The sequence below is a fragment of the Bombus pyrosoma genome, linkage group LG3, assembly GCF_014825855.1.
Source record: "Bombus pyrosoma isolate SC7728 linkage group LG3, ASM1482585v1, whole genome shotgun sequence".
NCBI classification, from domain to species: domain Eukaryota; kingdom Metazoa; phylum Arthropoda; class Insecta; order Hymenoptera; family Apidae; genus Bombus; species Bombus pyrosoma.
Genome location: NC_057772.1, coordinates 2,829,143 through 2,856,196, shown reverse-complemented (window position 1 = coordinate 2,856,196; position 27,054 = coordinate 2,829,143). Strand labels below are relative to the sequence as shown.

Sequence of the window (27,054 nt, the reverse complement as noted above, 5' to 3'; positions counted from 1 at the left end):
GATGAAAGCAATTAAGGATTCTCCTCGCCCAGAAACGGCCAAAAACCTACTTCCATCGAATTTAATCCACGAATGTTTCTCGGGAGTTCTTTGTTTCGTAGAAAAAGGACGAGGAATGAAAAGAAAGAGTAATTTCAAGTAAAATCTGTGTCACGCGACGTGCTTAGCGTTAAATCAGACGATTGCATAGTTGTTTGGAAGGTTGGCGAACGAAACATCGTCGTGTCTTGCGAAATAGGTATTACGATTCTAACGCTATTAATTAAAGGGACGATACAACGCTGATAAGAAAGGAACTCGTAATTATTCGCAAGCTGACGCTTTAATAAACTTATGCTCACGGTCTGTAATCATAATTAGTCAAAGCACAGCTACGTGTTTCTTGCAACAAACGCGTGTAGCACGGCATTTAAGTTCAACACAATTTGCAAGTAGGTAACTCGTGCGCACGTATGTCAACATCTCGTTTCCGCTTTTCCATGGGTATTTAAAAATTTGCTAACTCTCGCGGGCAAGTTTCTGCAATTTCCACTATCCAGAGATTTTCAGATAATATTCTCTTGATGTACCAGGTTCGATAAGATGGGATTATCTGTGTCGGAAGGATATATTTGAATCGAACCAAGTAATTTCCCTTGTAATTCAGTAAATTCGGTTATGAATTTTGTAATGCTCCTTGGTTAGATCTAAAGTACACAGAATTTTCTCATTCTCCCGTTATTATATTAAAGACTAATGGTGTCCCGTGATATACTAATAGTATCTCAAGTTTGATTATTCTATACAAAGTTCAAAATTGAATCTTGGAACGTTCGAGCTAAGTTGGATAATTCTACTATATCGTTAAACTCGAAATTCAACGACAAAGGATCGAATCAATGATATACTCGGTGGTGAAAAAAGATGCCTCGGCGCAAAAAGATGGTTAAGCGTAGAATTTGAACGCGTATCGCTTTGAAGGTTTTCGAGTAAGGGAATCGATAGATATGATTTCCTTGGAAACGAGACAGGCTCCCTGATGGAATCGATTCGTTCTCGTTAGCGGCGGTTAAACGACCGTCGATTGGAATATCGGCTTAAAGTTGCTCGGTACCAAACTTCTTTCATTAAACTTGCGAGAATTCACATCCGCTCGTTCAACCCTGTAAGGAAATCCCTTCGGATCACACAAAGCGACACGGAAGTTCGAAAATTCGCCCCAAACCGCGACAAATTTAAATAGCGAGGCAAACGAGCCGTATCATTATCCGGTCGTCGCTGGCCCTTCTGGTGACATTATAAATTTGAACGCGACCAAAGGCCACGAGAGACCGATGGAATCCAATTACGAAGCTGCTAACGAAATTATTGCAAGAGGGATTAACGCCACAAACGTGTGCCAAGGTGTGAACTCTACGTGTAAACGTTTCTCATGGAAAAGTCGCCAGAATCGTCGACACGGTGGCAGGCAAGTGTTATTTTTTTACTCGACGTCGCGTCTTACGCTCTTTTATCCGGCAACTGTGTACATGTTTTCTTTCGCTTCCAAACTGTTATGGCTGAAATCGAAGCTTTAACCGAAGTATAAAGTTGTTGGCTGCGAGCCCAAGCTCCTTTTAGGCGGCTCGTAACACGACTGAATTATACCAACTCTACCTCTGGCTCTCGAGAGAGACGCGTCATCTCTTGCGACTTAGTTTCTCGAACCGCGACTCATGCCACGATCCACCGAGGTTAACGTGTTTCGTGACGCGTCGGTTATCGATGCCACATGTCGAAGCTCATGTTTAAACTTACGTTTTATGGAAAAATAAAATTACCACATACCTTTTGATTCCTAATGTATTTTAACGAATTTCCTTCCACATACTTTGTGGATAGAACTGATTTTCTCATTTTGAATACTTCACTTTTTCTTTCCCACTCTTTCCCACCTTTTCTAAGCAACAATATTCGGCAAAATTTATTTAGGTAATACATTTCTATGTATTAACGATTAACGCTACATGTCATCCGTATCGTCATCGCTAGCTGCATGAGTGTGTAAGATAAAGACAATAAGAAAGATGATTACATTAAGAAAATTATAATTTTATAAAGTAAAGACAGTCGTGTACATTGCAATATTTTATAGGCTAAGCCTTCTGTTTGCAATAGAATAACTTTTTAAATTCTGTAACCATTAGACAATGTAATTCATCCAACAAGTATAATGAGCATGCTATGTACGTCACAAAATCTTTTAGAGAGTGATAACGTGCTTTCCTAGAGAAAAGAGAACAGGTCCAAGTAATTATATTTTATGCTTCGTGGTCTCGGACACTCGAACCAGTTTTTTCTTCGTTCAACGGTTTATTCCATCGGAATATCGGATCAACGATCCGCGGCATCGAAGTTCTTTCATTAAACTTGAGAGGATTCAGTCGCCTCCGTAGATCCCCCGAGGGAATAACGCGTCGAAGGATCGATAAAGTTACCGGTGCCGAGACAAAGAACGGTTTATGGCGCGCATAATTTCCAACCCTCGATCCTCTCTCTTCGGTCAAGCCTCGATTTCTCACGAAATCGCATGCATATCGCGAACTTTGCCCGCTTATCCGTGGCACGCGAAATTTCTCTTCTGTCCGACACGCGTTCCCCGAGCTGTCTCAACTTTTTGCGTATCCTGCCACATGTAGCATAGTATTCGCACCTACGATCATAGTGAAATGTTCGTGCGATCGCTTTGACGCGAAATTGGTCGACGAAATTTGGAACGATTCCAATTTGAAGCGACCAAGCTGAAAGGAAATTCGTAGGGGAAAGTAATGAGAATTCGAAGCGAGAATATGGAAAATACAGAGGCTCGCAAAGTTTGAATATTTAACGCGAGAAATTTTTATGAACGTGTTACGTACGTCGTACGAAACTCTTTGCAATTTTCAGCGATTATATTAGTAAGATTTGAAAGCAATCACTTTCTTGGGACAGAAAGAAAGGGACGTAATTTTGAAATAAAAACACGGTGCAATTAATGGAAACAGCAAACGGAACTTCGATGGTAGATATTTCTAATAATCACACAACGATTGATTATATTTTTGCTCGAGTGGGCTCGCATCGTGCAGTTCTACGATAGCTAGAATTTCCGCAAAAAGCTGGTTCGCATAAAGTGGTTCCAATTGGAAATTATTACGTGCTGCTCGCGACTATTGCGTTATCGATAATCAGAAATCGGTTCTATCCGTTATTTCCGAGAAGGAAGAAGAACCGGTGAAAAATCTCGGTCAGGCGGAAAATGAATTTATCGTCGTTATACATCTATGGAAGCGAATAGGATTTACATTATCGAATCAGCCTAGAAAATTACGATTAACGATGCGACATTGATATAAACGCAAATGCTGTATGGAAGAGTACAAAGCTCAGTTTAATTAACAATAGCACGACTGGTCCATAGGAGGACAATCGGAACTCGCACAGTGGACTCTGTGGAGTGTGCAAAAGCGTGCAATCATAAAGGCAACGACCAATAGGGGCGTGTAACACGGAGAGAAATGCAGTTGTCGTTCAACGCCAGGGCGAAAAGCAACAATATGTCTAAGTGCCAACAGCCAAGCGCTATCGTAAACATCGATCTGCCAACGTCCAGCGGTTCCCCCCCTGATATCAATTTTCCACCAACGATTCGCTGTCGTAGACAAATGTCGAATTTAAGAAACCCACCAAAACGAACAGCCATATGGGTCGCATTTATGCAAAAGTTACATATATACTTGAGGAAGCTTTGCTTGAGCTTAGTCAAACCAATACTGTTCGTATTAAGAATTATTCATCGATAATAATCAGGCAAACTCGAAGGTTTAGAAATGTGACTGTTGAAGAAAGAAGATGAAATTGATTCGTCTTCCGTTCATTAACGTTAGGAATACCAGGATTTCTTTCTTCTCGTGTTTGTCTTATAGATAGCTACACTTGCGTAAAGACAATTGCCGAAGAATTATACAGAGACGACGATAAACGACGATAGCGACGTCACTTGAAAGATAAAGTAGACATCGAAGGAGGGAAGAAAGGCAAGAATTGATAATGTAATCAGCCTCATTTTTTGGCACAGTTATTTCAACGAATTCAGCGACGAGTACCACGCGGGAATACGCCTCACGTTCATGGATATTAAAGGCGGCATAAATATGAAAGTAAGAAACGAGGGCCAGCCTCAATTGCGTTTCTACGAACGATGAAAAGGGGGGAAAAAAATTGAGTGTTCGCCGGAACGAATGCAACAACATAACGGAACGAGCCCTTAGGCAACCAAGGCTTGAACTTTTACCATACTCTCACTAATTGAACGCTCTACCGGTAGCGAATTGCAAACAAAGAAACGCTTAAATTAAGACTAACAGGCAAAAGCTTTTACGACGACCATTGATACGACATGTTAATCGAATAATGTTGTCAAATAGAATACGCTCGTATCATTTGTAATTCAAATATTAAAGGAGATTTTCGTTTGCTATGAAAGTATTAAACATAAAGCTTTTGTTCTACAGACACGAGACGGTGCTGATAACTTTTCTGTACTTTTCAATTCAGAGATGAATGATTGATCAATATGGCTCCTGAATGATTCATATGTCAATAAGTGAAACTAACTTACGTAAGATACAAATTTATATGAATTTCCACGCGTAAGTACACACGCTGACACACAAATATAGACGTGTATTTTGTAGAAAAAAATACAGCATAAAACTATAATCAATCATGCAGTGGAGTAAATAAATTGTAAAGCGTGTAATGGTCGATTACCGCATCCCAAAATTCGCAGAAAATTCAGAAATTCGAATTTTTAAACTCGAACGAAGTCTTAATATCGTGATTCACGAAAACAACTGAAAAATCTTCGTATACTATCAGTGCAAACGGTTGGTGACAGAAGTGTACCTATTTGAAGAGGGTTTATTACTCGTCTCGATTCAATTCCACGGACAATAGAGAACCACGCGTCGCAATGAAAGGCGTCCAATCCAGAAAACAATTGGTGTTGGTACAAGGAAACGAAGTGATGTTTTATTTGGGAGTGAGCGAGGAAAACTGGCGAGATTGAAGGTACAGCACGGCAGCGTTAGATTGGAAGGTAGCACGGAGCTAGCAATATGTAGCGATTGTCCTCATCTTTCATCGCGCGAGGAATGGTGGACCTCTAGGGTGAGAGAGGTCAAAGGCGAGGCGCGAAATGGAAAGCTCTCCTTGAAAGCTGTCGCCGGAAAATAGATACAGGTCGCTTATATACGACCCAGTTCCTCTTCCGTTTTCATCCCCCTTTTCTTTTTGATCCTTTGCTCGTTCTCTCTCTCTCTCTCTCTCTCTCTTTCTTGTTATTTCGTCCTCTTTTCCTCTCTTTGGTCGTAGACTACGTTTCACGAATCACCGGTTGACCATCCGCCCCGATATGGGTCTTTCAAGCTCCTATTTACTCTCTCAGTTTTTTCCTCTCTGAATGTTGCCTGGAATCACGCGAAACTGTATCGCGAAATAAAAACGTATCGGCCAGTCTCCAAAGAATTGTTTCCCCCCGGGAGTTCCTTCTTCATAGCTCGTTCCAATTTCATTACTTATACATTACCTCGGGCTTATATCAAATAAACGCGACCACCTAACTTCCTAACGAAATTTGCAAGCTTATCTTCTGCAAGTATTGGAAACTCTTTAAGCACACAATACAATGTTATTAACAAGTTGCTCGTCGACAAGCACCGCCGCTTGCAGGATCCTCTATCGAAAATTCTATTCTATCGTGGCCCCGTTTCTTTTTCTTCTTTTTTTTTTTTTTTGCTAGCTCGATCGATTCAGCGCCGATGATTACGATGCTCACACAGAATGAAACACAGGCGAGGACGGTTCCTATTTCTCCTGTATTTTTTCTCATTTCTTTAGCTGTAAAATCTAAATGGACTTCGGTCACAGGCTATTCGATAATCCACGAGATTTATCGTGTTAATGCATCGCTGATTTCTAAGTAGAAGCAACGAAAGTCTCTGGCACCGTTAATAAATTATATCAAACAAAGCCGCGAAACGGAAGAGGAGCAGCTAAATCAAAAACGCTCGAGGAACCGCTCAAAGGCTCAAACTCAGCCGATGGCAACGAGCCATCGAAATGAAAATTATGACGGCACGAACGAGCTTCCGCCTCCTCCGAGATAAATACTAGTCGGAAAACGTGGCTACAATTTCCTCCAGCGGATTATTCGTCTTCGTGTATGATTTATACAAAGTAATCGTGGCAATTAAAATTTGTCATTCCGATTGAATTTATATCGAGACCCGTCATTGTTACCTAATCAAATTATTTCAAGTACAGCATTCGCCGTAATATTCGGTAAATGAAAGAAATGCTTAGATTCCATTTTCCTAGTCGTATTCGTAAAAAATATCAATTGTCATAAGTATCCGCGATCTATCGATCGCGTTAAACACCGAACTCGATTCCGCTATAAACTTCGCCGCTGTTACCTAATCAAATTTTCTCTTTGGTTGAACAGGTGCAATGAGCTAATGGCGTAACCGGGAACACGAGGCCCCGAAACCTTGGCCTCGAGTAGCCCGCCGTGACCACCACACCGATCCAGACGATCGCATCGGCGTTCACTAACGTGCCGCCCAAAACACGTCCAAGTACGTGCACGCGAGTGACGTGGTCGTCGTTCGAAACGACGACATGTCGTTCTTGCTTAGTCGAGGCGGCCGAAAGGGGCCCATCATCTGCTTCGTTGGCCTTCTTCTGGTCTTCGCTCTTTATCAACTAGGCATCATCTGCGGCTCCATGAAGTACATGCCCACAGCGATGATGGTCGCCAAAGAGGTAAGTCTGTTCGCATTTCATATCCGCTAATTAGGTCATGGTTACAACGAATACGCGTTGTATCGAACTGTTGTTCTCGTCATAGCCTACAAAATAGATAAAAACTTGACGAATCGGATCGTTGGAATTGAATTATTTAAAAGGGAACCCCTCGAACAAACAGCATTCGAAAACTTTTCTGGAAATTTCTCCACCATGCATGAAGTTATTATCGCATTGACGATTTACGAGCGTGCCTCGACTACGGAGCCAGTAATTACGAATTAGTTTTATCCCAGTTCTCGCGAAATTGTCGTGCAAACAGTGGGTACGTGCCGCAGTCGGAGCCAGAACAATCGTCGGTGCCTGAACGCCTAGACAAACGCGTGTTTCCGCCAACTTTGTCTCCCCGTATGTGTTGCCACGATGAACGAAATGCCAGAATTACACGTTTTATCGAACAGTAAGGAGCAACTGACCATGGTGTGAAGAAATTTTATGTGGGGAACTCGGTGGAAAACGAGGTGGGATTTAATGATATTTGTATACTTCACAGTTGGATGCGAGAGATGAAAGGACTGTTTATCTATGAGCACGAAATATTACGGGTTCTCGTAAACCAGTTTTTCCCATTTTCTCCGCGGGGAGTTACGTTATTAAATAATGAGCGACTCTGGTCGGAAATGAAAATAGTTTTGCAATTTGAAGGTTTGATTAAAAGTCCTCATACGTGGTGTGTAACGTTTTAAATTTATATACGATTGATTTAACTTTAAATATGGCTTACGATGAATTCTGCTGATGTTTCACGAGACCTTTAAGTTAGACTGAAACTCGATCATAAATTTGGAATGATCTTCGGGTGGCCTTAATGTCTTTGACGCGATCTCCACGATCATCTCGTTACCTTTGAATGAATTTAAGGGTCAATAACACAACCTACGAGACCTTCGAACTCACTCCTGCCATCTCATCTTCCATTCTCGTCATTATGTTCGCATCATCTTAAACCATCGTATTCCCCAACCCGATATACAAATCTGCCTTGTTGAATCTAATTTGAATGAAAAATATTCACCAGTATAATCCTGCGAAACTTTCGATGATTTAATAACAATAGATCAGTCTCGTCGCGCAAAGGGAAAACGGTCGTAATCCAATAGAAATTATTCCGTAGCTAATAGTCTAAAGGAACGAACTTTCAGTACGACCGCATGAAGTAGGTCATAGGTCGTTTTACAGTGTTTCTGCGAGTTCGTCGAAAAAATTTTCAATGGAGATCCGGGTTGGAATTAGGGGAGACGCAATTATAGCATCGTCGGTCGGATTTTATCGTGCGAATTAACCGCGTCCCAGTTGTTCCTTTCCTTATACCCGGTCGTTGTCTGGGCCCGTCTTCAACGCTGCAGAAATTAAATTTCCTCCAACTTTTTGTTTTACCACCCGAAAATTCCTCTCTAATTCAACAAGAATGCAATGCTCGTACATAAAACTCTTTATATCCGGCTGGCAGAAACTTTATTCGTTTTGCGATTCTTCCGTCCCCCCTACTGAGAAACCGCTTTAACTCGTCGATGTTTTACCAAGCGATTCCTTCCATTCAACGTGCGTAATTCAACGTTCGAGTAAGACAGTAAAAGCTGGCGCGATTTTCACGCCATTTTCTCACAAGAGGACCGTGTTTACCTCGTCGCACGGATGTCCGGTAAAATCAAGGAACTTTTAATCGAATTTTCAACGGTGGCGCATTATGAAAGCAATTAATTAACAGGGGCAAGGGTCAGGATGATGAGATAGGAGAGAAAATCGATCGGACGACGGAACAGCGATGGAACAACGAACGCTCCTGGCCTCTATAGGCTTCGTAGAATTCGAAAGAAAAACAGAACACACACGGAAGACATACACGGTGCATTCTAATACGTGATTCTTGCGAAATTCCAGGTCAGTTGCCACTGCTTTGACAACCGTAGCACGCGTCTCTATGCATAGATTACGAGGGAAGTCGGAACGCAACGCGCGCTATGAACTCATATTGTGGGTTCCGAGAGGGCAGAAATTTCCTTGGAACTTCGTTTATGCCGTAGAAAGTTTGAAATTGGATTTTTGTTCGTCGAAATTAGTCGCCACGAGAAATACGTCAACCTACGTTACTTCGCACCGTCATTCTCCATTTTCGTCGAAGTAAAAAAGGCGAAAAAGAAACCGAGAACTGGCAAGGAAATTGCGGCTTAGCCTCCGATGTGGGTTTATCCGACTAATTACTCTGTCATAATCGCGAACTCCTGCCTTTTAACCGATCTTTCGCTGAGCAGAATAAATCGATTAATCGAGTCCTATTATCGGCGTGAAAGTTTTCCCTCTCCAATAATCGATGAAACACGTCTCAAAGACGCGTTTGACTTAATAAACGATTAGCATAGGCTGCCCTCTTCGTGGGGGAATTTTTTACGCCTTGATTTACATGCAGTCAGTGGCTCGTGAAAGTATTTGGACATTTACCATAAAAATCTTTCGTGTGTATATCGTGTGCGTTATATAAAACATTTCGAAATTCTGTCGGCGCTGTTACGGGACACAACTGTCGTGGTTTATATCAACGAAATTTGAAATCAGCCTGGAAATTTATATCATAATGGTTACAAAAATATATTTAGTAAGAAATTTGCACGAATAGCCATCTTAAATATACCGCGATCGTTAAAAATGGACCTACTGAATATCGAGGCTTCTTAGTAGATGGTATTTCTAATAATTCGTCCTTTCTCGACAGGTGAATAAAAACAAATCATTATTTCAAAACCTACCTCTCGAGAGATATCAAAGAGTCGTTGAAATTAAATTATAAGATAATATTTCCATTTTGCTGGCTTCGTTCTTCCTACGGGTCCTTTACTTATTAAATTTTCTCTGCGAGAGAAAAGAAAATAATAGAGGACGAAGCAAAGAAGGGGAATAGAACGAAGCAAGAAATTATCCTTTGGGTTGCGCAGAGAGGAGCGGAAGTAAATCAAATTTTGAAAACGTGCGATAACCAACGACAACGCAGCGATAAGGGGAAACTTTTTAAAGCTCAGACACTCGACTCGCTGGTTGTACGACACAGGTGCGAAAAATCGCTTGACGACGAGAACAGCGCGGAATGTTCGCCGATTGATCGTACTCGCTAATTATTTCGTTGGCAAACGAAAGAATGATCGAAAATAAAACCGAAGCGGCGAAACTTTTCTCGTCGATTTTTAATTAGAGACTGTTATAACGAGGAACAAAGAGATCACCGTTAAAGGATACACTGTCATATTAAAACGTAACGTAAATCCTGTAGATAATGTATCAGAAGCACGAACTTTAAAGGGAACTCGACAGCGTGTGCTTGATCCGACCGGCAAACAGCTTGGTCTAGTGAAAATGGCAAAGGAAATGTTGCGTCTTTCTAACGACCAGATGCACTTTCCTTTCCAGGGCTTTATTACTTTCACATTTCTCCTTCAAATAAAAAAATATCGACGTTCCATTATCTTGCCGAGGGAAATATGTGCCCTTTTCTAATATTTTCATGAAAATAAAATAGCTGCTACTGCTTGAAATAATTAAGAGAATGTTATCATAAACAATTCTATCGTATCGATCAGGTGAATTTCAATACATCAATGAACAAATATATTGAAATAGTAATTCCATTTATAATTTGCTATTTGAAAGCTCAAGGGAGAAACGAGTAATATCTACCTATAAAAGAGCGTTCCACTAGCAACGGAAATATTATCATTGATTTTTACTAACATCAAAGAAGGTCCTCGAACTGATAGTTTCGAACAATTTAATTAAATCGTCCACCAACGTGTGTACAATACGATCACATTTCCGGCACAGATCATATAGAACGGGCTATTTGTGTTAAAAAAAAAAAAAGAAAAAAAGAAAACGTTAGAACGCTTCTGCTGATTCGTGTATCCAGCGTTAAACGTGTCGCTCGTGGAAGAAAAGGGGTGGAAGGCGTGTCCCCGTGAAGAGACGAAATCGCGGTTGTTCGCCTCGAAACTTTCCGCCAACGCGTCCGACCTTTCTACCTTTTTGCGAAAGCTTCCAGAGCACGCGCGCCGCGACGTCGACCAACCAGAGAGGATGGGAAAGACAAAAGAGAACGAGAGACACAAGAAGATGCAACATGCGTGAATACATGCACGCTCGAAGCAGCGAGCATAGTTGTATTCGTAGGTTCCTGGCGGGAAACGCGCGCCAACGGAAGAGAAACGAATTTCTGTCAGACTCACCCCCCGCGCAACATAAATCGCGTCGGTTGAGCTTCACGCGTACTTTTCCTCCGTGTGCTTCGATGCTAAAAGCAAAAGAGAATAGGAAGGCCGGCTGACGGCAGGCCGAACAGCGAAGCCACCACTGTTTCCCGAGAAATGCTAATTGCAAAATGTAGTTTTTTCTTTCTTCTCGTTTCCTTTTTTTTTTCTTTGCTTCTCCGTTTTTCCCGTTGTTCTTTTTCTTTCTTCTCTCTCTTTTTTTTTTTCAACGTCGACCTCTGACAACGATGTCTGGCGCGCGTGAAAAAAATCGTAACGCGAGCCAGCCTAACAACACCCCTTTGTTCAAAACAAGAGCTTATTTTACAGGGGTAGATGAGGGATCACGATGGGATCATCCATCTATCTTAACCTTCTACGATCTACCACGGGAACGTTCCTTCCCTGTTCTACCAGCCTTCGTGATCTTCCTTTATTTATATCTATCTCTCGTATCTTTTTATTATTTAGAATAGGAACATCATCCGAGTATCTGCTTTTTCTTTATTACCAAATCCAAATCTAACAAAAACGTAACTTAAATCGGCATTATTTACTCACAACGCGATTACACGCAGAGTGTTAAAAATATAATTCGTAAACTAAGTGGCGGTTATACGTATAGGGAAAAATCATTCGGTACGTTGATCTTGACAATTTATTTCAGGTTCGTTAAAATCGGTCGAGGTGTCTCCTGTTGTAAATAAGCGTTTCTTGTCTTTTTTCTCGTTTTTCATTTAATACTCGGTACTATTGCACAGCTTGTATGCATATTATCATTTATTGTTTTTCTCGGTCGTTTAGACAGATTTATTTACGCGATCGTAACCAATGTTACAACGCGATCGCAGCTGTGATACACAGGAGTTGCGGGTCGTAACATCAATTGTTCCAACGATTGTTCATTTGCATGCCGGTGTAATTTTAATCGCGCAGCTAATTAAACCGACGATCGCTAAATTTTGCCGCGCGTAGCACGTCAGCCCCGACATCCAGCCGTATTTTCAAAAATACAAAAGTCGCTAGACATTGGAACGATCGTGCGCAAAATGTATTTTTCATCGCCACGAAAAGCACGGACGCTACCCTTTGAATTTCAAAATGCGGACACCGCTTTCACCTCTGAAAGATACGACCGTGTTTCCAATTAACCCGCAATTAATTATTTTTATCGCGGAGTGCCGCGATCGATACAATAATTAAGCCAATATAACTACCAATTAGAACGTTAATTGCTAGTTTTTATCAGAACCTGGTTGCCGCCTAAAGCATAAATTCTACGGGCAACGTTTCAGACGCCGGTTTATTCGACCTTTTCGAATAAAAGCACGGGAAGATACAGAATGTTGGGCAAGAAACGACGTAAGTTATTTGTTGTAGCGCACGAAGAAGAAAAAAAATATACATTGAAATTCGTATTCTTTGCGAGATTGGAGTTGGAGCGTCTAAAATACACGCGCACTGAAAAGTTTCAAGCATGTCAAAAGAAATAACGACTCGCTTAAATAAATCATTCTTAATTAATTGAATTAATTATTTAAATTAGTCAAATCATTCTTAAGAAGATGTACGAAAAAGTTTGTCTGATCCAAAACGCAAAGTATCTCCAACTACGCCTTTAATTGGTATTAAATTCGGTTAATTTTGAAAAGAAGAGTCACGTGTAGATAATGCGTGATAAAATTATATGTAGTAATTTAATTTCAATTTGTACGCCACGTTAATGAAGAGTAACGGATATAACATTTATTAATAATCATGCAAAATAGATCGACGATTCGATCAAACGATAAAGTTCTTCATATAATGTTCGCTTAATCGAGTCCGAGCTAGTTGGAATATTATCCTATTTCGCATTGATCGCGGCTAATTAAATCCTACAAAATGTGCTGTTAATTTTGCCGTTCGTCAAAGGAGGCTATCGTGAAATTTATCGCGAGTCATTAACGTGGTCGCTTTACGGAGAACGAAATTTACCTTGTGAAAACATTTTGATAAACTATCGATCTGCGTCTCTCCGATCGCGAAATTTAGATGCAGCGCAACCATGTACATAAACAGCGTAGAAATTACCGTTAAACACAGATCGAAGTCACTCTCTCCCTCAGATATAGCACAGTGTATGATGTAATTTTTAGGTTTGTAATATCCACAGGTCTAAGTAAAGGGTCGTGGAGAGATACTCGAAGATAAGAAGATAAACGAGAAAAGATCGAACTTGAGAAAAGTACAAACGAAACTTCGTAATAGCACGCGAATCGTTTGAACTTTTCCACGATCGAATCGTCATCGTTTCGGAAGAAAGGTGACGATTCCTTCGTACAAAATTCAAAGCGTAGTTCGATCCTAGTTCGATCCTAGTTCGAGGCTTACGAAGTATCATCTTCGTAAGTAAAGTTCGTTCGTTAGGCGATATTGTAGGACAAGGCAGAAACTCCTTCGTTGCCGAGGTTTAATTAGACTCGCATAATTTTAGAAGAAATCGCTCGACAAACTACACACATGCACATGGCTAGCAGAAACTTGCGATCATTCACCGAACAACTACTATCGTTTTCGATAACCAACACCAAACCAAAGAAGAAATTATCGTCTATCTTTATCGCTGCTACACGGGAATCTATGTTTCATCAACGCTTTCTAAAAATATGAAACCGAATTTTCCTGCATGAACGAGTAAACTTTTTCTGCGCAAAGTTACTGGACCTTAAATATCGGATTTTACGTGTTCTGCTCTTAAAATAACCATCTCTGCTTTAATCCTCTGTTTTAATTATAATCCCGTTGTAAAATAAAGAGAAAAACAGTTCTGGTCGTGTATTTCGTTGGACGCATCTAAAAATTGAAATAATCAATTCACGATCCTCGCTGATGAATCGGTTATTAAATATAAATATTAACGACGGGTATATTTTTCAGAAATACGTGGTGGGCCCGTTCGATCACAAGAGATACGCGTACGATCGTTACATGCCGCTAATTTTTATCGGTGGCGTGCCACGATCTGGCACTACCTTGGTACGCGCCATGCTCGATGCACATCCCGATGTCAGGTGAGTTTCATACGCCGGACAAATTGCCAATTATCGGCCGATGTTGAGTGTTCTTGGTCAACATCATCGTCGAAAATCATTCCATCGTTCGAGTATTTCATACGCGGATAATTTTTCATCGACAGGTGCGGACAGGAGACACGGGTGATACCAAGAATCTTGCAGATGAGGATGCACTGGCTGAAATCTGAAAGGGAAAATCTGCGTCTTTCGGAAGCGGGCATTTCGAAAGAAGTGAGTATTTTTAGTAGCTTAGACCATTTTATGCGAGCGATTCCTCTATACGGTTGATCAAACTAGAGTCTTCTGAATGACTCATTCGATATCAAAATCAAATAAAAAGAGAAAAATTGATGATATGAAGCGATTGAAGCGACGTATTGAATTTTAAAATTGTTCCTCGGTAAAATATGAAAAATTTGACATATTCTTCTCTTGCGATTTTCGTGTATAATTAACGATATTAACGAGAAAATAATCGATTGTTTAGGTAATGGACAGTGCTATAGCAGCATTCTGCCTGGAGATAATAGCGCGACACGCGGAGCCGGCACCGCGGTTATGCAACAAGGATCCCCTCACTCTGAAGATGGGCTCGTACATTCTCGATCTCTTCCCAAATGCCAAGTTTATCTTCATGATCCGCGACGGTCGTGCCACCGTGCATTCCATTATCTCGAGAAAGGTATGGCCCGATCGAAGACTTCGACCTCCGCCCTGTCGGCCATTCCGGCTGATGTATGCAAATTTATCCCACTTCATTCACGAATATTAAAATGAGACGTACTCGTTGGTACAAGCGAGAGCGAAAGAAGAGGACGAACAGAAATTTACGTATTTCTTTTATGCAAAACAGAATGAATCGAAACGAGACGCAATGGCAGCATGTAAAATCATGCAAATCCAAATCGTAATCTTGTAATCGAGTGGATCGTTGATTTTATGCGCAGTTGATCGAATATTACCTTGTCGTTTCGAACGAGACGAAGGCCGTATATCCCTTTTCGAATAACTATATAGATCGATGGTTGTTTTACGTAACTATAACTATATAGATAATGATTTGTCTTTCAGGTGACTATAACAGGATTCGATCTGTCCTCGTATCGACAGTCGTTGATCAAATGGAACCACGCGATATCTATAATGTACAGCCAATGTAAGGAAATTGGCTCGGACAAGTGTTTGATGGTTCCGTACGAACAACTGGTGCTACATCCGCGTGAATGGATGAAGAAGATTCTCAAATTTTTGGACGTTCCTTGGAACGAGTCTGTGATGCATCACGAGGAATTCATTAACAAACCAGGCGGCGTGCCATTGAGCAAGTAAGCATATACGTATGTACTTAATTGGTTCGATGAAAAATTAGGATTTAATAAGAGACGAGACCTCCGTTGAGATGATAAACGCGAGACACGAAAATGAAGAAGCGATCGGGAGCTAAAATCTGTCGTATTTTTGGAATGTAGGGTGGAAAGGTCGTCGGACCAGATCATAAAGCCGGTCAATCTGGAGGCACTGACCAAGTGGGTAGGCCACATTCCGGATGATGTGGTCAGAGAGATGCCTGACATCGCGCCGATGCTTTCTGTGCTCGGCTATGATCCTTATGCTAATCCGCCGGTGTACGGAGCACCGGACAGGCTGGTTAGCGAAAACACCAGACGGTATGTAACCGAATAATCGGACAATCTTTAATGATATCATTTCCATCGGTAAATTCTTGACCAGACATCGTTTTCTTTTCAGAGTGCTAGCAAACGGTGAAGTATGGGCAGCCAGGGCACGCCAGTTCTCTCTAGAGAAGCTGATTGAGCTGAGCAAAGAGGATGAGGCTACCAACGCCCCAAACGCGTGACCTCGGACACATCTTTCCCTAGGCACGCGAATCTTGAACCCGTACAATTTCTGTAACGTCTAACGACGGTCTTGGGAGAGCCAGTAATGAATAATACTACCGGAAAAACGCCAGATGAGTGCGGTCTTTTTCATGCGAAGTTGTTTCTCTAGATCGGAGCCACGCTCGGACGTCTTGTCGAGAGAATATATTCGAGGACAGTAAATTGTAACCTGGCGAACGAGAAGGACGCAAGGATCCGTCTAGTTTAAGGTTGACTCTCGATTATATGTACATGTTCAATCTCGGCCCATAGACACAGAGTTATAGATTGCTGTGCAATTTTTCGCACACGCGAACGTGATTATTCTCTCTGTACAATATATGTTAACCGATAGATATTCATCTTCGATTCGTACCGAACGCGTAACGATCTCGTCGCTTTCCGTGATTCAGTACTATGCTTTTTCGACGAATTAGACGAATTTTCTGCGATACACGATTCCACAGTGCAGAGTACGAGCGTACTGAATCAAGCAAAGTGCAAACGGGAGAAGAAAATGCCATGCTAGAGTTTCTAATTGTTTCGGTTTTGTTTGTTCTTTTTTATTATCATGAATGATATAAATCTCGCCGAGTATGCGCTATGTTGAAACTGTTTCTGTACGATTTCGTCTGATGGCCAGTGACAAGAACCTATGTAGGTTATGGAGCTTCTATGTAAAAAGTGTACAAGATGAACGTACTGAATGTCGTGGAAAGGAAGCGAAAGTATTGTATCGATGCGAACAGGAAAATCTCTGTACAATATTTTGTATTATGATAGAAATGATTTCTATGACGTTCTACATGGAAACAAAATACGCGTTTTCGTATGTAGTACTTATTTCTTAATGAGACATGAACTTTGATCGATCACGAGATAAAGGAAACTTTTGTGTTCCCTTCTTTCTCTGTTTTTTGTTAACCTTTTCTCTACATTCGTGCATTAACGAAAATCCGAGCTGATAAACTGGCGGGAACTTTATCTTTCTACCATATTCATTGTATTATGTATATTAGCGTGATCGTGATTCGATTAATTACAAGAAAATTATATTTATATGCTAACGAAACGTGAAAAAGTGTACCGAATTAACAATTGCAAACAAAAAGAGTGTCGAACAAGCTATTCCCTGAATTTATGATTTCGTTATTGACTGTCAATAATGATACGCAGCGAATGCTGCTGCAAGAGCTACTACGATTGTCAGAGGACCGAATAATGTTCTTGATTGTTGTATCAACCGGCACTTGATACAAATGCAACAACTTCGATGTGGCATTATGTCATTCGTGTCAACCGTGTTACTGCCTATCGAATTATGCAATTAAATTATTTTAATATTACAAAACCTGCAGCTATTCCTTTCCCTTCTTCGAGCACGAAATTTCAATGGAAGAAAGTAAGTATGAATGTAAGTATTGTAATTCGTAATACATGAATAAATCATGGATGAATAAACATTATGAATTATTAAATATATTATATATATATGCATTAGATTTAATGAACGGTTATATTTCGAGGTTTCATACCAAACTGAGGAATTCGAGTAATTTTGATTTTGCAAACTTGGAGCTAGATTGTACATATAAAATATGGTAAAAAGAAATTAAACATCTTAGAAAAATAATTTGTTACATGATCGTTGACGCGACTAAAAGGGGACTAAAATTTTGAAATTTTAAAATCAGTGATGCCAACTCTAATAAACTTAAAATAAATTACACTGTTGTCTGATGGAACATAAAATTACATTTTTGCAATAGATATTTATTTTATTCCATATTTAATCGGAATAAAACATACTGTTTAGTAATTCATACAATATTTTAGTAGTTTTATTTTGTATTATAACTTTGTTCAGACTGTAATGAGAACGAACATTGTACTTGTTTAAAATCACTACAAAAGAGTTGTGAACTATCTTATAAATATATTAATGTACTATATTTAATTTAAAAAAGGCATACGACATACTATTTAATTGTTGACATTCGTCTACATAAATTGAATTCTTTTTAAAATTTTAACCATAATTATAGAAATCATACTAATATTGACTAGGGTGGTAAAATTGGGCGCGAGATCTTCCACATAAGTAACTGTGATATTATATCTTACCATTTAAAAATTTTAACAAAAAATTTAAATAGAACTTTAAATGAAATATTAAATATCGTTTTGTTGGGCGTAAAATAACACGTCTCTTCAAAATTAGCGATCCTTCTAAAATCTATTTGTGAAAGCAATCTAACCTATCATCAACGTATCAAATTATTAGAAACTGGTAATACTTAACTGGTAATTTGTGCAGTATAATTTTTTAATAAATAAATAATGATGCTTTCGAGTTGTTTTAGTTACAAAATGTGTAATGTGTAAACATAAGTCTCTGACATATAAACATTTTATTTTTTCATTGAATATCTATTTGTCAAATAAAAATCGTATCAGATTCAAAGAGACAGTGAAAGACAGTATTTAAAAATGACGAGTCAAGAGAGCCAAATTGTAAATATAAATCTCTATTTTATCGTACCAAATGAATATAATTCTGAAGATGATTGTGGCGAAGATATGTGTCATTCATACAATGTTAGTAAATTTATTTTTACATAAATAATAAATTTTAAGCAATAATAAAAACAGTGTAATGAATTAATCTTTTAGAAATGTTGTGAAAATGATTTACACCCAATATGGATCAGTGAAAAAGATTGTAATAAAATGAAACCTAATAAAACTGATGTCTTTGTAATGGAAAAATTCGAAGGAGATACATTTAATAAATTAAGAACATTTAAATGTTCGTAAGTAGGAGCTTAATTACTGATATAATTACTGATAATTTAATGACACTTTTTTAAAATACTTTTTTAAAATGATTTTTTTTAAAATAGTAGATAATGTTATTTTACTTCTACAGCATAATTGGGCCAAGATGTTTATTAGTTTGTTTTAACAATGGAGAACCGATTCCAGAAGGAACAAGCCCAGTGTATACAACAACAATGAGAGGTCTATGTATATGTGCTTCTGGTTTATCTTCAGAAGAAAAGGTATACCCATTAACTGTTTCTACGCACAACAAAGAGGAAATTATCCCAAAATCTTATTATTACAGGAACATGTAGAAAAATTAGTAGAATATATGGGAGGAATTTTTACAAAACAGTTACGTAGTCGTGTAACGCATCTTGTAACATCATCTGTCATGTCTGCTAAATATGAGGTAAGTAAATTTATATCGATAAAATTATATAGATATTCTTATCATAATGTTTATTTCTTTTTAATAGACAGCAATAGATATGAAAATACCGATAGTTACAAAGGAATGGATTGAAGCAATCTGGGAAATGAATTTAAAGGATTTTGTTACACCACAGGACAAAATGTTTGATAAGTATAGAGCTTCTGTGTTTCTTAACTTAGTTGTAACATCAACAAATCTTCCAAAACGTCAGAAGGAAGAAATTAAACGTTTAATTAACACTAATGGAGGAGTAAGATATATAGCTTTCTAAATTTTTATTTTCTTTTTTACCTAACTATTCCTTTATATTATTCTTCTCTTTTTAGATATTTATGGGTCCTTTGGATGGGGCGAAAGTTAAAGTTGTACTTGCCCCTGAAAATAGTCCAATAAGTGAGAAGCTTAAATATGCAAAAAAAGCAAATATTGCTTGTTTAACACCAAATTGGGTATATGAAAGTATAAACGTTGGCTATGCTTTGCCTTTTAAAGACTACCTAATTAAGACACTAAAAGCATGTTCCACTCCAGAAAAGTTCAACGGTAAAAATATTTCTTTAATATTATAAATCTATAGATTAGTAACTAATATTACAATTTTTTTAATGCACAGTATGTGAAAGTTTTAATTGTTCTACGATAAGTTCCATAACATGTGACACACAGCAAGGCAATTATATAGATGAAACCTCAGTAACAACAATGAGCAATGTTTCTACTCTCGATACTTTATATAACAATGTTTCTGCTGGTTAGTATTACAAAATGCATGAAAGTGTCTTATAACAAGGATAAACTGTATTCTAAATTTATTTGAAATTTTCAGTTTCTACAACTACTACAGTCTTAGATAGACTTACATTTAGTGAAGCGAAATCGGCTGGTCCGTTTCTAGATGGTTGCAATGTGTGTAAATTACATAAAAAATTTGTCATATTCTGTAATATTGTCCCATGATATTTCTGTAATCAATTCTTTATTTTCTCTTTAGATTTACCTAGCTGGATTCGCTTCTAATCAACGGGATAAACTTAACAAAATATTAAACGTAGGTAGTGCAACGCGACTTGATGATATATCTGACGCTCTAACACACGTTATCGTCGGGGACGAAAACAGAGCAACTAGTGAACTAAAACTACTGAAATCAAAAAGATTATGGTATAATGTTAATTTAATGTCTATAGATATCTACTTAAAATTCTGTAATTTAATACCATGGATATTTGATATAGTCCATATATATTGACACTGGAATGGTTGGAAGAAAGTGTCAAATTAAAACGGCCCGCGCCAGAAGAAAATTTTTTATGTGGACAAAAAAATACTGTAGTTCAAAAAGTTACAGAACCAGCATCGCCATTAAGTAAGAAGGTAAATACATAAAAAATATAGTATATAAGTACTTGACGTGTGTATGTATTTTTGCAGAATTTACAAATGCTACAAAAGCCGAAGAAAGTCTCTATACCGTCTTTTGACATAGACCGAAAATTGGCGATGCTAGAAAAAGAGAAAGAATCATCTGATCTACTTCAACATTATCTTCAAGATACAGCTGGTAATGTCTGTAAATAATTGCTTACATTGTTATAAAAGAAAATGAATATATATCTTATTTATTATTAGATGCAACAAATGATAAAACAATGCAAGAATTTTTAAAGCCCGATACACTTGTTTCGGGAGAAGGTAATGTTAAAACCTTGGTAGATGATCATGAAAGTAAAAAAAAGTGCTTAAAAGGATCTATAACACTCGCAGCAGATGATTCTGCAGTACCGATTAGTCAAACATCTACTATGAATGATAGGCTATTTGAAGGTAATGCACTAGTAGAATATGTATAGCAATGAACTAAAATAATGCTAAAATATACATATAGGTTTGACATTTGTCGTAACTGGCTTCAACGAGGAAGATAATTTTGTAATTGAAACTATAATGGCAATGAATGGAAAAGTAGTTTCAAGTACGTTCGCTGGTATTCCAGATTATGGTGTAGTACCAAAATGTGGCGCACCTTTAAAACATACAGTGAATGAAATCGTTACCGATTTGTTTATTGTAAGTTCAAGCTTCTTATTTCGATTTTAATATTTTGACATGTCTTTTAATGTTAATATTTTTTTGTAGGAAGATTGTGTAAATCAGGAACAAATAGTTGAAATTATGTATTATCATAAACCTCTATCTATAAAAAAGCATTCTACTCCATTATCAGACTGTGTTATTACAATGAGCACATATGTTGGAGTAGAACGAACGTATCTCATAACATTAGCTGCGGAATTGGGTGCCATGTATTATTCTTATCATACACCTTAAAGATAACTAAACTGAATCAAGTATTAAAGCATTGTTAATTTCAGGTGTCAAGATATTTTCGTTCGTAAAACTAATCTTGAAAAAAATATATGTAGGAGCACCCATTTGGTTTGTCCGACACCCGAAGGAAACAAATATAACGCTGCAGTGAAGTGGAAATTACCAGCTGTTACTGCAGAATGGTTAAAAACCTGTGCAGTTCAATCGAAACGGGTTGACGAAACACCGTTTCTTGTAGGAGAAACCATAGGTACACAAATATTTAACACATCCATATTAAATATGTATACACACAAATTTTGTTAATATTAACCCCTCCTCCAAGCTCCTGAAAGACCAACTGAAACTAACGAAACAGACGCAAGTTCACTTAAAGTTAACTCAAATCAAACGGATCTACCAACTGAACCAGCAGCTAGGAACATTATTACTCCAAAACGACATTTATCAAATTTACAAGTATATATATAGTTTTACATATTTCTTTTATTATTAATTTGCGATTTATTATTAAAAAATATATATTATAGAATCAAGATGGCACTTCCGGTGATAAACCGTTAATAAATAAAAGACTCAGTTTACTTATGAACAACACCCCTCAATCACAGTTTCATATGTCTACGCCAGAAACAGCATCTGGTCAAGTATCTAGACCCAATTCTTCGCCAGACACAAGAAAAGATTGGGCAAAATGGGCTGATAATTTTCCAGAATCGAAGATAGAAGAACCTCCTTTTAAAAAAAGGGCACTTAGTACAGTTAGTACTTGTTTTAAGCTTAATTATGTGCATAATGCATAAATATCTAATAGGTATTAACATAGTTGAATTTATAGCCTCTTTCAGAACTTAAAAGACAGTTATGGCAGAAACTAAAAAGTGAGACCTGTGATCCAGAGGTAGCATGCTTTGTTTATGTATAATATATATATATATATATATATTATATATATATATATATGTATATTGATAAATATATATATATATATAATAATAATAAATATTATAACATTACAGCGGAATAATGCAGATGAGACATTATCTCTTAACGACGATCAAGCGTCAAAAGAAGCACCGGAAGAAGCAAAAGATGATAGCAAAATAACCGCTACTACTCCCATTAGGAAAAAATTAGAATTCACAGATGAAAATAATGCACTGCCAAATAATGAGATTAATATGTAAGTTAATACATAAATGTGTTTCACAATTTATGTATAAAATTCTTTATAGACCTCTCATAGGGTTTTGTTCTTTATAGGCAAATTGCACAACTGGATCAAGTACTTCAAAGAGCATCAAGTACTCCAGAGAATAGGTATTCTCTTTCCGGAGAGAATGCAGACACATATAGCGCTGAATGTTCCGATCCCATACAAAAATGTAGGTACATTTATATCTATCTATTAATATCTAATTGTCTAATATATATTCTTTGTTATAGTTATTGTAAAAGATTCTCAACCTGTCGATGCTATCGTATGGGAAGATCCCAGCCACTCAAAACGGGTAGGTTTTTTTCATAAATCGATTCTATTTTGAATATTTGATATCAATTAACTGTAATTATAAACGTTGCTCTATACGAAGTTGATAGCGCATGGAGAACAAAATGAAAGTATCGCACACAAAGGACATACTATGAACAGTGACGAAGAAGAATCCTTAGAAGAAGAAATTGAACCAGAAAAAACGAAACCAAAATTCATGCTATCAGGCATGAAGGTATATTAATTGTTCTATCTATGCATTATACATATTCAATACGTGTCAATTCAATACATATTCAATGCATAATATTTTATATTTATCTCAATAGGATAGAATAACATATGAAAAAGTGATAAGAGATCTCGGCGGTGACGTATCATCGGATGCTTGTTTTGATATAAGTGCAACACATTTGCTTTGTATTAGACCATCAAGGAATGAAAAAATGCTTGGAAGTATAGCATCAGGAAAATGGGTTCTACATTGCATGTATTTGCGAGACTCTGAACAAGAAGGGAAATTCCTTGATGTTAGTATTGATTCTCTTGATTTATCGTTATCATATTTTATCTATATTTTATGTTTACGAGTAGTCTTTTACTTCACTCCAATTACTTATTGGCAGGAAGAAAAGTATGAATGGGGGAATCCAAAAAGTAAAGGCATTATACCAGATCCTACTGACAAAGTTGAAGAAACAATCGCAGCAGCCGCATATAGATGGAGGCTTAGATTATTAAAAGAACCGAATAGGCCGTTTCACGATATGGTTGCTTTGTTATTAGCTTCTGGGGACAAATACGATCAGTTTAAAAGATTAATCGAAGCTGGAGGTGGGAAAGTTGTCCAAGCACGGTAAGTTTGTCTTTTTATTAAACTCATATTATTTACAGATATGTTATAGTTTACATGTTATTTGTTCTAGACCACCATACGATACAAGTCCAACTGGAAAGAAGATTACTCATTGTTTCGTGAATCCTAAACAAGCCAGTCAACCGATCGACTGGGCAATGTTGGCCAGTAAAGGTATTCTCTGCTTTATGCCACAATATTTAAGCGATCATCTTACTGCGCAAACCCCATTAAATCCACGAGAATGTGTAATTGACGATTTTAAGAAGTATTTAACATTACTACCGAAATAAAACGTTAACAAATAACGCCTCCAAGAGATTTTGTATAATAGTATTTACAAATGTATATCTGTATATAGAAAAAATACACATGTCATATTTTATTAAATAGATTCCTTATTCCTTTATGACATTCCCTTTTATTCCTTTTTATGGAAGTATAAGAAGAAGAAGAAAAGATATATTTTTCAATAATGCGATAGATTTCTTATAGTTTTGTAAAATTTAACCTAAAGTCTTCTGCTACTGTCAAGAAAACGTTACGAACATCAATGCCATCTTTGTTGTATGTGGGATCTAAGGAAATTTCGTAATCTTTAAGTATCGAAATTAAAGCCATACCACTTTGCAATAGACCGAGTCGTACTCCTGCAATGAATATGTCATTAAAGTGTAGAAGTTAACAATATTATATTAATATTACAAGAATATTTTATGTTAAATAATGTTAAATAAATATTTACCGATGCAAACTCTTGGTCCATCGCCAAACGGCATGTACGTGCATTGTTTGATACTATCTTTATTTTTATCGCTAAATCTGTCAGGATCAAAATTCAGAGGATCTGAAAAATATCTTGGATCACAGTGGAGACCAGTTAAAGCCACATAAACGGGTGTCCCTTTTTCTATAACTGTCTCAGTTCCTGGAATCTAAAAAATCTATCATTTAGAACGTTATATGATCAATGACATATTCGACTGCAGCATGTAAGAGATCTCTAACGGCACAAAAGATAAGACTCTTTTTGTCGAGTCATGTATCGTCGTACGATATTTAATCTGAATTCGTATATTATAAAAGAAGAACATTCTCTGTTGTTGTAGCTATATATAATATTTTTTTCATTTTTGAAACATTAAAAGAAGACTCGAACAAGATATAAAATTTTAATAACAATCGAATTAAAAGAAAATATGTTCCTCATAAACATTTTTACGAGGGAAAGAATTCCTATTGTTAACTAAAAATTGCATGTCCTTCAATCTTGTTTGCCATGGTAAGTAAACAGTTATTCGTTTCCTTATTCGCTACATACTAACTAAAATAGTTAGATAATAACTAAACTCACGCGCGCAAGAAAAAGATATTCTTTATATTTTACTATTCGAATTATCCGAAGAAGATATTTCGTTGAACATGTTTATAACGAATCATTATTCTAATTTGTCGATTTACCTTGTAGTCTTTCACACAAATACGGTCAATAAGTGGAGCTGGAGGATAAAATCGTAGAGTTTCCGATATAACTTGATTAAGATATTTCATACTCTGGAAGGCCTCGTAAGTCATTCCATGTTCCTTCAATTTCTCGTGAATTTCTTCTCGCGTTCGTTTCTGAATCTCCGGATGCTTGGCAAGTTCGTAAAGCGTGAAGCATACAGTTGTTACGCTTGATTCACGACCAGCAACGAAAAAGATTGCTGCTTGACTCACTAATTCATCGCCCTCAAGCTCTAAAGATAAATCATTATTTTTTTAGACGAATTATACGCATATGTGAGTTAATCAATGGTTAAGATTAAATATCTAGCTCTTACTCAAATCATTTTGATTTTTCAAATCTATTAAAGAATCGATCAAGTCCCCTCGCTTAGCTTTGGTCATATTTCTGGTATCCATAGAATTCCAAAATACTTTACGGAAGTAATTTGTAGACGATCCTAACATTTGACCGCCAATCCAGCTCGAAAATTGTGGAAAGAAGAACATGAAGCCAAATTGGATAGCACGGAAAAACGTTATTTGAGTGCCTTCTTGAGCTTTTACGAAAAAGAAAAGAAGAAACGCAATAAACGCGAGATCGTTCGAACTTGCAAGAAGACAGTAAAGTAAGATAATACACAACATCGAAAAACGTTTGACAAATACCTTTTTCAAAGAATTGCACCGTTTTAGGATCGAAGGAATTTACTTTAATTCCAAAAGCGACGGAAGATATAATGTCAGTCGTATATTTCAAAGCAACATCCCTTAGGAAAATAGTTTTCGTTTTCGCGTCATATGAAAATTGCTGTTCTAAATATTTATTCATCGAATCAGCGGTTTCGCCGATCAAATGAAAAAGTTTCTTCATTTTCCCGCTGCTGAACACCGGCGATATTTTTGTCCTAAGGAGAGTACACGTTCGTCAATAAATTCTTTTACCATGCCCATAAACATTATTTTGATAAACGTTTAAAAAATTAGATACCTCATTTGCCTCCATTCCGGATTGTGCATCGTGAAGAGATTGCTGCTTCCTATTTTATCGCGAATCGATTGAGCCGTGAAATAACGATCCGGGAAATAATCGAAATCTTTGATTAAAATCTGTTTAATTAATTCCGCATTTCTCAATAACAAGAACGGTTTGTGGAAAATGTAAATTCCAAGAACATCGTCGTTGTCCGAAGCTTCATTGTGTAGATCACCGATCATAATGGAGGGAGATTTCTTAAATTGTATCACATCTTTCACATTACCAAAGAACCAGTGGGCAGGTAGAGTAGGAACACCTCGTCTTTGCCAGTAGGTATGCCTATACTTTACGTATAAAAGCAGGAACGTCACAAGGATGGCGACCGTAAGAAGAATATTGGAAAAGCAGAAGTTTAGTATTTCCATTTTGCGATGACACTCTTCCAGCCACTTTGAAATGATACTGATGAAGTCTGTCTATCCGCACTTATATAAGACCGGTCATCAGTTGAGTTATCTATACATGATAATTGAAATTAATTTATAAAATTGGAGGAATAGTATGTAGTTTTGAGGATTTTCTTGTAAAATGAGATGAAAATATTTATTATGGTAAATAAT

At 37.4% G+C, this 27,054-nt stretch overlaps 3 protein-coding genes across 8 annotated transcripts in view; 2 read left to right on the top strand and 1 right to left on the bottom strand.

The window, feature by feature from the left end:
• Positions 1 to 17,386, top strand: part of LOC122577919 (protein-tyrosine sulfotransferase) — a 179,021-nt gene extending 161,635 nt beyond the window's left edge. For all 4 annotated transcript variants that reach the window (XM_043749624.1, XM_043749623.1, XM_043749622.1 and 1 more), the window contains 7 exons: positions 6,506 to 6,825; positions 14,019 to 14,152; positions 14,278 to 14,386; positions 14,643 to 14,837; positions 15,227 to 15,480; positions 15,625 to 15,822; positions 15,905 to 17,386. In XM_043749624.1, coding sequence (XP_043605559.1) covers positions 6,682 to 6,825; positions 14,019 to 14,152; positions 14,278 to 14,386; positions 14,643 to 14,837; positions 15,227 to 15,480; positions 15,625 to 15,822; positions 15,905 to 16,013 — 1,143 coding nt within the window. In that variant the 5' untranslated portion in view covers positions 6,506 to 6,681 and the 3' untranslated portion in view covers positions 16,014 to 17,386. The remainder of the gene's footprint in view (positions 1 to 6,505; positions 6,826 to 14,018; positions 14,153 to 14,277; positions 14,387 to 14,642; positions 14,838 to 15,226; positions 15,481 to 15,624; positions 15,823 to 15,904) is intronic.
• A 618-nt stretch (positions 17,387 to 18,004) lies between these two features.
• Positions 18,005 to 24,379, top strand: LOC122566391 (DNA topoisomerase 2-binding protein 1-A-like). Of its 3 annotated transcripts, XM_043723576.1 has the most exons (26): positions 18,005 to 18,325; positions 18,399 to 18,633; positions 18,709 to 18,848; positions 18,965 to 19,097; positions 19,163 to 19,270; positions 19,338 to 19,544; positions 19,621 to 19,837; positions 19,908 to 20,045; positions 20,121 to 20,200; positions 20,286 to 20,455; positions 20,530 to 20,668; positions 20,726 to 20,855; positions 20,924 to 21,118; positions 21,180 to 21,361; positions 21,431 to 21,597; positions 21,667 to 21,872; positions 21,948 to 22,081; positions 22,153 to 22,383; positions 22,461 to 22,523; positions 22,642 to 22,805; positions 22,886 to 23,007; positions 23,069 to 23,133; positions 23,215 to 23,349; positions 23,444 to 23,644; positions 23,741 to 23,970; positions 24,041 to 24,379. In XM_043723576.1, exons 2-26 carry the CDS (start codon positions 18,526 to 18,528, stop codon positions 24,261 to 24,263), a joined length of 3,888 nt encoding a protein of 1,295 aa, XP_043579511.1. In that variant the 5' UTR covers positions 18,005 to 18,325; positions 18,399 to 18,525; the 3' UTR covers positions 24,264 to 24,379. The 3 variants fall into 3 exon arrangements, with proteins under 3 accessions (XP_043579511.1, XP_043579510.1, XP_043579512.1); XM_043723575.1 differs by having other exon boundaries at positions 18,006 to 18,633; XM_043723577.1 differs by lacking the exons at positions 18,005 to 18,325; positions 18,399 to 18,633 and having other exon boundaries at positions 18,709 to 18,844.
• Positions 24,372 to 26,898, bottom strand: LOC122566398 (cytochrome P450 6k1-like). The gene is made up of 6 exons (XM_043723611.1): positions 26,447 to 26,898; positions 26,125 to 26,363; positions 25,794 to 26,015; positions 25,432 to 25,709; positions 24,716 to 24,905; positions 24,372 to 24,620 (listed from the first exon to the last, which is right to left on the bottom strand). The coding sequence occupies exons 1-6, from the start codon at positions 26,857 to 26,859 to the stop codon at positions 24,460 to 24,462; spliced, it is 1,503 nt and encodes a 500-aa protein (XP_043579546.1). The 5' UTR covers positions 26,860 to 26,898; the 3' UTR covers positions 24,372 to 24,459.
• Between the last annotated feature and the right edge of the window lie 156 nt (positions 26,899 to 27,054).